This window comes from Mustela nigripes, chromosome 2 (assembly GCF_022355385.1).
Source record: "Mustela nigripes isolate SB6536 chromosome 2, MUSNIG.SB6536, whole genome shotgun sequence".
Classification (NCBI taxonomy): Eukaryota; Metazoa; Chordata; class Mammalia; order Carnivora; family Mustelidae; genus Mustela; species Mustela nigripes.
In genome coordinates this window covers 178,996,278-179,008,339 of record NC_081558.1, presented here as the reverse complement: position 1 = coordinate 179,008,339, position 12,062 = coordinate 178,996,278, and the positions used below count along the sequence as shown (strand labels likewise).

The 12,062-nt window shown below is 36.3% G+C and overlaps 1 protein-coding gene across 1 annotated transcript; it reads right to left on the bottom strand.

Annotated features, from left to right (window-relative positions):
• Positions 1-4,687: 4,687 nt before the first annotated feature.
• Positions 4,688-11,979, bottom strand: CGGBP1 (CGG triplet repeat binding protein 1). Its single transcript, XM_059392135.1, has 3 exons — positions 11,782-11,979; positions 10,977-11,180; positions 4,688-8,794 (listed from the first exon to the last, which is right to left on the bottom strand). The coding sequence occupies exon 3, from the start codon at positions 8,773-8,775 to the stop codon at positions 8,272-8,274; it is 504 nt and encodes a 167-aa protein (XP_059248118.1). The 5' UTR covers positions 8,776-8,794; positions 10,977-11,180; positions 11,782-11,979; the 3' UTR covers positions 4,688-8,271.
• Between the last annotated feature and the right edge of the window lie 83 nt (positions 11,980-12,062).

Here is a 12,062-nt window from a genome sequence, read left to right as displayed (position 1 = left end):
TAAAGGTATCTGCTATAAATAGGTATATAGGTATTCGCCATATCTCTTGGTGCATTTGAGAAAAAAAGGAACATAAGCAAAAGAAAAAATGATATAAAATGATAAAAAATTCTTACAAAAAATTGTCTGGGTGCCTGGGTGGCTCAGTCATTGAGCCTCTGCCTTTGGCGCAGGCTCCTGGGATCCAGCCCTGCATCAAGCTCCCTGCTCAGCAGGAAGCCTGTTTCTCTCTCTCCCACTGCCCAGCTTGTATTCCATCTCTCGCTGCCCCTCTCTCTGTCAAATAAATAAAAATTTTAAAAAATTGTTTGAGAAAGGAAATACAGTACCCTATTCAGTTCAGTGGTGAAGAGTCATTTACATGGCCTATAAAAATAGAAACATTTTTTGTTAATTTTAGCTACATAAAAATCTTATGGTGAGAGAAAGTGCGGAATGATGATAGTGGAAAACAACAAAATGTTCATTTTTAAACATCATGTCTAAAATTGATAAATCAAAATTGTAGCATAAGCATATTATACTGACAGTAGAAGAAGAAATAGGTAAAAGAGTTCCAGGTAGGTGATAGGAGAATTGAAGAATAGGAAAGGGTGAGAGGGTGAGGCAGGGATACTGATTATAAATCACTTACATTATTGGATTTTTAAATCTATATGTATGTGTTATTTTGAAGAAGATAATAAATTTTAAAAGAACAATACAGAAGCAAAGAATATACCAAAATATGCCGATTATAATTTGAAAACATATTCATGTCTTTCCCAGATGTGGTATGATGTTTGATACTCTACCTACAGTCCCAAGAAAACAATTAGATTCATCAGATATTTATATTATTAGCTTCATTGTTGATACAAGTTAACAAACACAAAAGTCAACGAGATGGGCACATTTACATATACTTAATGAGTTTAAGTTAAGTTTGTTTAACTTAACTTAGTTAAGTTTGCAATTAACTTAAGGTTAATTGCAAAGGCAGGGAATTTTATTGTAAAACCTATAGAAATGTAGAATTTAGTCATTTTTATGTATAGCTCTATGAGGATACATACCAGGATACTGGTTGCAGCATTTTGGCAGTATATGCTTTTTTAAAAAAAAATTTACCATTTTAACCATTATTTATTTATTTATTTATTATTTATTTATAATCTCCACCCAATGTGGGGCTTCTGCTCACAACCCTGAGATCAAGAGTCATGTGGTCTACTGAGTGAGCCAGCCAGGCACCCCAGTATTTGCAATTTGAATTACAAAAATCTGCTGCATTTTATGGGGATACCTAAAAAGTGTGGATTAATAACTACATGAATTGTAGACATGAATTTCCTACTTGTGACTCTTGTGATGTCAGTGAGTTGATAATATTTTGTGTTAGCCAAAGATGCTGCATTAAGAATCTACAAGAGGAAGAAATGAAGAAGCATTAGAGAAGAAAGAAGGAAAGAGAGATTAAGAACAGATGACCATTGGTATAAGGAAAGATTGCACCTTGATTATTCTATGCAACTGTGATACTAAATAGTAAATAAATCACTATTGCGCCAATAAGCAAGGGGATGCTAGGCAATTCGCTGTTAGAAAGGGTTTTCCAAAGACTCTGAATTCCAGAATAACTACATTCATGGAGAGGAATAGAGATAAATTACCAGAAATAGAGTTTCAATCCTGATTTAGTGCTGGTTTTCTGAAACAGAAAAAGCATTTCACAGACATTATAAGTTATAAAGAACTATATTATGACACTCCTCTTATTCCCATTAACTGACAGATTTTGAAACACATTGATGGGTTTTAGCAGTGATTAAATTAATGTTTATTATAGGCAGTGGAGTAATGTATACAACTTTTGTGAACAACTAGAAAGTTTAGGCTATTTATAAAAGAAAAATAGAGGGATATTAGAGTTGTAGCTTTGAAATTAACTTCCCCAGAACATACATAGTAATGAATAACTTGGGAAAAAGAAAGATGACTTAACTTTGTAAATATGCAACAAAATTTTATGACAGGAAATTTTAAAGAATTGAACAAAAATAAGGTGTTTTAAAATATTTTTTCAATATTCTCATTAATAATCATGTGATATTGCTATTCTTTTTTTAAAAAATATTTTATTTATTTATTCAACAGACAAGAGATCACAAGCAGGCAGAGAGGCAGGCAGAGAAAGAGAAAGGGAAGCAGGCTCCCCACTGAGCAGAGAGCCTGACACATGGGGCTCGATCCCAGGACCCCGGGACCATGACCCCCGCCAAAGGCAGAGGCCTCAACCCACTGAGCCACCAAGGTGCCCATATTGCTATTCTTTAAAGTTGGATATAACTATTGTGTTTGCAGGTTTCAATAACAGTTCACTTCATATTTCTACACACATTTAAGTGTGTGACAAAGATAACTTTGCTTGTTGTAAGTCAGTCAATACACAAGGATGTACAAAAAGCAAGTATTCTCTCTCACTGGGTTCAATATCACCACGTTAGTAATCTTGGCATATGGTGGGTGCTGACCAACTCATATATAGCGCACTTCTACAGCCGTGTTTTTTTTTCTCAAAAGTGAAAAAGTACACTTTATAATTGTTTTTACTTAGTTAATATTATAGATATCTCTTCTGATCTGTACTTTTATATCACTTGAATAGCTCTGTAAAAAGATATGTCATGATTTTTTTCCCCTCTTGCTGGACATTTATAGTATTTGCATTTGTTACTATTATAATATTAAAATGAACTTCCTTTTCATATATCTTTACATATCAGCTATTTGTTCCATAGGATATATTCATAAAAGTGGAATTTGCTAGATCAAAAAGAATTCCTTCAATTATTATCATCATTGAATCGGTACATGAGCAATGTTAGAAAAAAATCAGAGAGGAAAATCAGAGAGGAAAAACGAATGAATATAAAAATAGTATCTTCCATTACACATTGATTCATATGATGCTTAAAAAGAAGTTTGGAGAATCTGTCATCTAATATACATACCAGCTGAAGGGACTGGATTATGATAATCATTTGTTAATATGGTATCGATACCTTTGAGTATCGATACTCAAAGGTATCGATACCAGTATTCAATGGAGCTCTTGATTTCCCACACATATTGCATTAAAATGTGTGGCAGTTTTGTATTTTACAGGTATTTAACTTGGTTAATTCCATTGCTTAATAGATTTTAATCTGAAAATATGTATCACATATTTTCAATTGTATGGATTGCAAAAACTACCAGATTTTCAAAGGATATGCAGACCATTTCGTCCACAAATTTTCAATTTTTACTGCTCTTCTTGTACAAAATAAGACTTCGAGAATCAGAACAAACCAATGATAACGGTTTGGCTAACTAGTCTTATGACAAATGCTTAAAGGAGCTGCTTAGAAAACAGAACAATATGGTCCCTCCACCCCATCACAGTGTTAATGACAATGAATTATGAGACTGTATTATCACTAGAATGTATGCTCCTTGAAGGTATAAATTTATTTTCTCTGATGTGTCCCCAGTAGCGAGGGTAGAATTAGGTATAGGATAGGGAGGGACTCAATAAAACTAGTTGATTGCATATTATGCAAATTTAACTAAGAACTTAAGGACATGGGCTTTTAAATGATCTGATTCCAACATTTAAATGAAGAGAGGTAAGAGACATTCACTGTACAGAGTATGCATATAAAACAATTGAAAGCAAGTAACATATTGAGAAGGAGTCAGATGGAAATCATGCCCTGCATTATCAAATGCACCAGATCACAAGTAGTCCTTTTCTACCACCTAGTTTTAGCTTTCACAGGGCTAGGTTGGTTACTCTGATCCCAGGAGCATCTTTGCATCATGACATACTGTATTACAGGTACATAATGCAGCTCGACTTACACATAGACAGAAAAAAATAGGAAGTTAAGAGACCTAGAGGAACATATTTTCCATTTGTTTGCATTTAATAAGTTTTGATGAGATTCTTTAGGAAAAGTAAAGATAGGCCTTTGATGGTTTCTTTATTAAACTGTAAGCAGAAGTATTGACTGATTTTTTAAGGTTCTTTCTACCATTTTAGTCCCAGGAATTATAGTTAAATACTTTATAAATTCATTAATTTTTTGTCAGACAGAAGTGAATAGGAGAAATATGTGTCCTTAAAACTATTTAAAACTAGTAGAAGGCAAGACAATTTTCAACTTCTTTGCATTTTTTTCACCCCCAGTAGTGAATAAGTATATAGCAAATCTTTGAAAAACCCAATAAAACATATGAAGTACAAATTAGGCCCTGGTCTTTCATAAATATTTCTAGAAGTAGAAAATTAAAATGTTTCCAATTAAAAGCATTTATTAGGTCAATTTAACTATATCACCTATGTGGTTTTTAAGGAAAAAGAGCTATTTGTAGCCATAATGTGTATCTGATTTGACAAAATATATGCTTTTACATTGTCCATAAGGTCTAAGAATCCTATCGTGATATATATAGTTGAAAAATGAAACTCAAATAGTGAAATTCAATATTGGTATTTTGGAACTATGAAATATATGTTACTTTAAAAAATAAAATACAGGACGTTTGGCTGGCTCAGTTGGTAAAGCATGGGACTCCTGATCTTGGGGTCATGAGTTTGAGCCCCACGTTGGGTGCAGAGATTATGTAATTTAAAAAATACAAATGTTACTGACTCACAAAATGTACTTTCAAAAACTTTGAACAATTTTTTTGAAATTTATTTCTGAAAGTCACAGAGACAAAACTTTAAAAGTGACACATTTATACTAAGGATACATGCGTGAGCAAAAAAAAAAAAAAGGTAAGCATGGGAATACAAAAATAAACATAGTAAATTTTAATCAATACAGTGTTCTGGATACAAGTAGAATACCACTAGGTAAGAGTTCTATTTACCTTCCAAGTTTAGGATAGTATGGATTGAGATAAATGGTTTAGGGCAGCTACTTCGCTATTCACAAGTTAATCAGTGCTGACCAGAAACTAAAGCAATTTAAGATTTTCAATGAAATTAGAGGATGGATCTTCTATTTAATGAATATGTTTTAAGGTGATCGGTACTCATTTAAAGGCAGTTGGGGCAAGTCAAACCACAGAGAGCCCTCACAAAGACTAAGCACCAAACGACGAAATGTTTGTGGCTTTCGTTTTGGGCCACTTTAAATTTTATTTTGTTTAAATGTGTTTTCCATTAACATTCACATACAAATTCTTTCAGGCAAAAGTTTTAACATGGAACTTTCTGCTTGGAGATCTTGCCAACTGTTACAATAGTTTTTAAGCAATGAATACTTCACAACAATCCCAAGCCGATACTCATTGGTTACAATTGTAAGATGCAGAGCTTTTTCTTTAAAGTTTTCTGGTCCCCCAAAATTCAGTAGGGCCAAATGCATTAACTGGAAGTAGCATTTGTTTAAAAAAAAAAAAAAAAGTCTTAAAGATGATAATGAATAAAATAACTATTTAGGTTCTCATACACAATCTTTCTAAATTTTCACCCTGTAAGAAATGATTACAATGTCCTTCAGGCTTGCTATATGCCCCACATTATTAAACAAAACAAAACAAAACAAGGAATTTAACATTTCAACAAGCTAGTTAACTATTTACTGTAAGCATATAGTGAAATTCTGGAAGACATACTACCATACTTCAAGAAAACACTATTAACAGGTAAGCATGTGTTGAAGGCAGTTTATAAATGAAACATTACAAACCTTATGTTTATGCATACAACTTATAAAATAGAAAAAATTGCTATTTTTCCAATAGTATAGCATCACACTAACACTATATAGTTAAGATTGAAAGTTTCTGTACACATGTCCACTACAACTCCACAGCAGCATACGCCTTAGACATTTTCATTTGTTATCCAACATATGCCAGCCATGGTTTCACGGATTTGTACCAGTTTGAGCAGGCTAAAACAATCATTCTGCCTTATCTATTTAACTATGAGACAAAGTTAACCAGTTTCAGGGAACAAAAAGTTTCATAATCAGTAAACAAACATATTAAACCTCCACAACAGGATGGAAATGCTTCTAAGGACATGATATAATCCTAACAGGAGGTTGGATTATGCCCCTAGATAAAGTGTATGTGGGAATAGTTAGGAGCCTGGAGAAATACATTAAGACATATGGGACCTAAATGATCATCAAATCAGTAATAACTACTAGAAACTCAAATATGAATTATTGGCTTTTCTTGTGCAACGTCATCCAGTTTACTGGTTAGGACTACTCAAAACTGGTCTGCCACTGGGTGTTTGTTGTTAGTGCAAATTAATATTGAAATAGGGAACAGTCTGAATCATATGGGATTTTGAAAAATTAGAATGATTGTATATCTAACCTTATTTTTGTATTCTGAAAAATGCTATAAAACTCAATTATTTTCCTAGCTTCTTACATCTTCTACCATCTTAGATAATTCAAATTAAACATGGTTGCCTGCAAATTCTTTACTAGGGAAAGTAAAAGCACAGTACATTTTGGTTATGTTTTGCTGCTGGTCTCATATATGTGCTTTAGCAATGACAGCACTACTCCAGGCATTTATTGTGCTACTTTACATAACTAAACATGAGGAAAAACTCGTAGTTCGAATTTTGACAAGCAATTTTTTTTTTTTTTTTGGTGGCAGGCTTATTTTAAAATAAAAACAAAACCCACATAAAAATCTAAAAATCAGATGGGCATTTTAACAACCTGAACTAGGAACTTAAAAGTCTGTAAAAGAAACAGACATGGGAAGCTGTTTCTAAAAAATATAACCTTTTTACTCACTTTGGCTTTTTTTTAAATGAAGATTTGTGGTAAAATGACCTCAAAGAAAATTCCAAGTCACATAGGGCATTCATGTCACTGCTTTGTAATAGAAATATATTTTATAAGTATTTTAAACTTGAATGTTTTCAAGGAATTTAAGATTCTTTTTTAAAGCTCTAGTCCAAGTCTTCAGCTGTTTAGTTTTTAAAAATAGAATTTGGGTCTCCAATGGGAGAGTACATAACTGGGCTAAGCTACTTTGATGACCTTACAGGACAGTGAGGTTCACACAGAGATCATTTCCTGAACATGGTTGACCTTTAACAGAACTGATTATTTCCTCACCCAAACAGTTATGCAGGATACTGCCAGATCTCCACTACAAAAATCTTGCCAGTCTTTCTGGACAATTGTTTACCATCCATGTTTAAAAACCTTGTACCACCAGAGGCAAAGCACATAAAAGTGAAAATAAGTAAACTTATTTCTAGTCTATTTATCTAAAGCCTTATAAATCATATGAAAAAATTAATGTATAGAAAGTAATTTCCTTATTATCTGATGTCAGCCAAAAAATAATTACTAGTTTTCTGTAAAAACAGGAAACTCAATCATAAAATGTCTGTTTAAATTAAAATGCCAATCTTGAAATCTTTTAACACCAAGACATTAAAAAAAAAAAAGCTTGCAAATTCAAGAGGATGCTTGAAAAAAGTTATGGTTCAAAATTTGTTTATAGTAAGAGACTAAAATCATGTCACTGCAAAATTCCCCAGGGCTTTTGGCACCGACACTGCAAGAAAGATTTTAGTCTTTTGGTCACTTGAAGCTGCTACTAAATACAATAACCCTTAAAAAAGGTGAAAAAAGACAGTGAGGAACTGAAGGATAGATAGGTAACTACATCATATACACGCATAGTTTGAAATAAAGACAGTCATTTCTTCAAGGGATCTGAAGATATAAGAACAGTTTCCCACCATCCCTTCCTTTTTGAAGAGGATCCTCTAATCAGAAATAATTCCTTTAAATTACTGTGAGTGGTGTTGCCTGGCAGCAGCTTCAATTTCCTAGGCTAGTGTTCAATCCAAGTAATTAAGTAATCTCACAAGGAATAATCATATATGGCAACAGGGTAAAAAAGCAGGGCAGTTCTTCCATGCACAAACATTTCAGGAGAAAAACCATCAATTTTAAAGATAACCATCAGGTTTCAGGTATCCTAGCACACTCTAAACCCTAAGTTTTGCTTTACACCATTGGTGACTAAAATTAACAAGTTTTGCAGTGAGGTTTTTTTTTCTTTTTTTTTTTTTTTGTTTTTTGTTTTTTTTGTCTTTTTTTTTGCCTGCAACTATATACACATTGCAAAACTATTCTGCATCACATGATTTTAAATGAAATAAATATAAAAATGAACCACACAATCAACACATAACTTTAATACTCCACATTTATCTTGATCACAATGGTGGTAACCTCCTTGTCAACAATCTTGTGAGTTGAGGAGTTGATTCTCATTCTCATATCCATCAGGCAGATATGCTCTCCTCAGCTGGTCTGACTTAGGTATGGAGCCTCCATTCTTTACGTGGCGAGACAGGAAAGCACGGACTGCTGGGTGATCAGCCTTCTCAAGTGGGATGTTGGCTTCCAGGCACATTTTCACAAAGTCCTGGATAACACTGACTTTCTCTGTTTGCGCAGTACTGTTGCACTGAAGGGATGCAGTTAGGGGCCTCTGCTTCTTTCTTACATTCTGCTCTTCAAATTCTGCCTTCCTCTTGGTGTGAGTCTTTGACTTAAGGTGGTCACTAATGGCAGACTTGCGAACATGATTCAGAACCACATTGCAAGAAGTGCAGAAGAGTTTTCCTCCATCTTCGTGCAGCTCACCTCCAAATTCAGTGACTCGATCCAGGGGAGTCACATACAAAGCAGTCTTAGAACGGTTTCGGGCAGGTGGTGCTGTCACTACAAATCTTTCCATTCTGACTCTGAATAAGGTTCTTTCAAGACAAGAGAAACAAAAGTAAGTGTTAGAACAATAGTTCATTTGGGAAGTAATTAAAAAAAAAAAAACAAACCAAACAGGTATAAACATTTCAAGATTTAAAGACATCAAAAAACTTAATTCAAATTTTGTCCATTAAGTCTTAACTAACTTGAAATATGTAAGGTACTCGTTATTAGTACCAGTAACTAGTTACTAGTAACAACTAGGTCCATTCCTTGAATTTGATGAAATTCAAATAAATTAGAACTATGAAAAATGAATTCCAACTACCTCCAATGTCACTCTCTTTTAGGAAAACCTAACCTGATGTCAATATTTAGGGTATTATATTATTCTCTTCAATTTAGATGTGTATTGAAATTTAAAAGATTTTACCTTCACAGTTCTAGGGCAACTGATTTTAGGAACACAATTATAGGCAACTGGGTACAAAGTTAGTTCAAACAGGTGGGCCACTAAACTGGCCTAATTCTATATGAAGATTTGTTCTGAGAAGAAAAAAGGCAAAAACTGAAAAAGAACACAGACCAACTGCAATTAAAAAGCAGCAACAATCACATTAAATGTTAAAGCCAAGGTATAGAGTTCAAAGTCAGTCATTTTTTTATGTATATATGCCTTCACTGAGTTTTCCCAAGCATGATAATCAACATGCAAAGTACTTTTTCTAACTTTTCCCTTTTTTTCATCAAAGGCTAATACATTTGTTAATTATTTATTTCATTTTATTAACTAGTAAATTAGAACAAATCTAAGAAGTTAACACAGTGCCTAGTATATATGATAGGCGCTCAATCACAATTTGTTGATGGAAAAAGTAAATGATTATGTTTACTATTTTTCCAAGTATTTAACTCAGAAGCAGCTTAATAATTTCTTAATTTACCCTAATAACAAATTTCTATGATCTTTGCCAAAATCATGACCTTACATTATGAACATTGAAAACTTGAGATACTCAACAAATGTTGTCAGTGACAACCATTTGTTCTCTGGAGCTGTGCCTTTGGGCTAAGCTCTCACATTAGCCTCTGTATATGAAATTAAAATGAATTTGATACAATTCAAGATGGAATGCTGTTCTCTATAAATATGTTAGAGAAAAATTCCCAAGTACATTCTCAACAACAATGCTTTAAAAGTGTAATCAGCAATAATGGAGTATTCTTTCAACCCAAACTAGAGAATTCATAATTGGGTTATAGGAAATCTCTCTCAAAATAACTCTAAATTGCCAAGGTGTTAAGACACCTGTGGACGTAACCTCAGAGACAGACTTAATGTTTCACAGAAATTCTGCAAAGTATGATAAAGTTTAAATACATTTCAATTGTATTTTCTTTTCATTAACAAATTGTTCAGTGCTTGACTCTCATGTGCCAAATACTGTATTAGGCTATAGGTTTTCCTTTTTTTTGAACATTTTATTTATTTATTTGACAGAGAGAGAGATCACAAGTAGGCAGAGAGGCAGGCAGAGAGAGAGAGAGGAGGAAGCAGGCTCCCTGCCAAGCAGAAAGCCCAATGCGGAACTCGATCCCAGGACCCTGAGAGCATGACCTGAGCGAAGGCAGCGGCTTAACCCACTGAGCCACCCAGGCGCCCAGGCTATAGGTTTTCAATAGCAGACAAGACAGGTATGATTCCTGCCCCCCAAATTGTCAGCAACGAATTAACACTACACATGCTTGTACTTTCACTCAATGGTACGAATTTTTTACTCCTATAGCAGAATCAGTCAAAATTATGATTATTTTGTTCTAAGCTAGTTACGAGAAACATTAAATATCTGTGCCCAGGAATACCTAAATCTTTCGATGTGAAAGTCGTCTCTCTTTAAATATTTAGATTTCAAACTTTAAAACAATAAACATGTTCATTATTCTCTGAAGCATAAAATGCTCAATCATTTGTGCTAATGTGAAAGGCCTATACATTCCAAGGTCCTGCAACTTCCAAAAATCTGTGTTACTGCAGAGGCGAATATCCACCCAGTAGAGGATGCTCAACTTTACGGAGACAGGAGTAACAAAAGTGTTTTCAACAGAAGGTCAAAATATTTTAAACGAGGAAGTTAAAAAGTTAAGAGCAGGAATTAGTCACCAAAAACGAAGCAGCAAATTATTTACTAGATCGAAATACACCTCGGAAGTTTTCAAGTTTTAAGTGTTTACCCGATCAGTTTCCAGTTTTCTTCGTCTTGATACTCAGTAGTGAAGGGTCTCCAGCGCAAACCCAAAGACGCTTGAAATCCTGGCACTTCCGTTTGTTCACACCCGGAGATGCCTTCAAATCAGTTTTTCAACAAGTGGTGATGGGGAAATAGTTTCTGGGCTTGCACCCTATTTTCCCTGCGGTGCCGGGAAGTCATGCCTTTACTGTAAAACATGAAAAACAAATGGAAAGAAAAAAATGGGGGAGGGGGAGGGAACGAAGGGTAGATAAAAAGACGAGTAAGAACGACACAGCCACCACGGAGGTGTCTTTAAAACCGCTCCCTTTAGGTTAACTCCACACAACAAATCCGGGTTCCGACGTTTACCTCAACACTCAACCCAGTCCTTTCTCAGTTGTCCGCCCCGCTTTGCACCTCTCGCGCGCCCCAGGCCCCAGGGTTCGGGAGGGGGAGGGAAAGGCGGGGCGCGGGACGTTCCCGGCGTCTAGACTCCCTCCTCCCGCGCCCAGCTCAGCACGCTGGCGCCCCACAACCCCTGCCCCGCTAGCTGGGCAGGGCCGAGACCCAGCTGCCGGCCGTGGGCCTGAGAACTCGACAGCAGAGTTGGCGGCAGTCTCAGGGGAGGCGGCGGCAGGCGCCTGGCGGAGGCGTCTGCTGTCAGGCTTCCCGTCTCCTCCCTCTTCCTCCCGCCGACAACGGCGCCCCGGCCCCGCCCCCGGCTCCCGCTTCAGGACGGAAGGCCCCGGGCCCAAAGCCCGCACTAACGGCCGGGCCCACCCTCGGCCTCCCTAGCTCCTCGGTACCGTAGGATCGGGGCCGCCGTTAGGGGAAGTGGACGAGACCCGGCCGAAAAGGAAAGGAGGAGGAAGAAAAAAAGGAGCAAGGGGGTGAGGGAGGAGGAAGACCCGTCGCCGCCGCCGCCGCCGTCGTCGCCGTTGCCCGATCGAGCCCCGCGGCGGCCGCCGTGTCCCCCGCCGCGCCCCGTCCTCTTGCGCCGCCTACGGCAAAGCTCGTAGGCGGTCCCCAGCAACCGCCGAGCAGCATTGACCAACAGACCGCGAGTCTATCAAACCGACGGCTGATT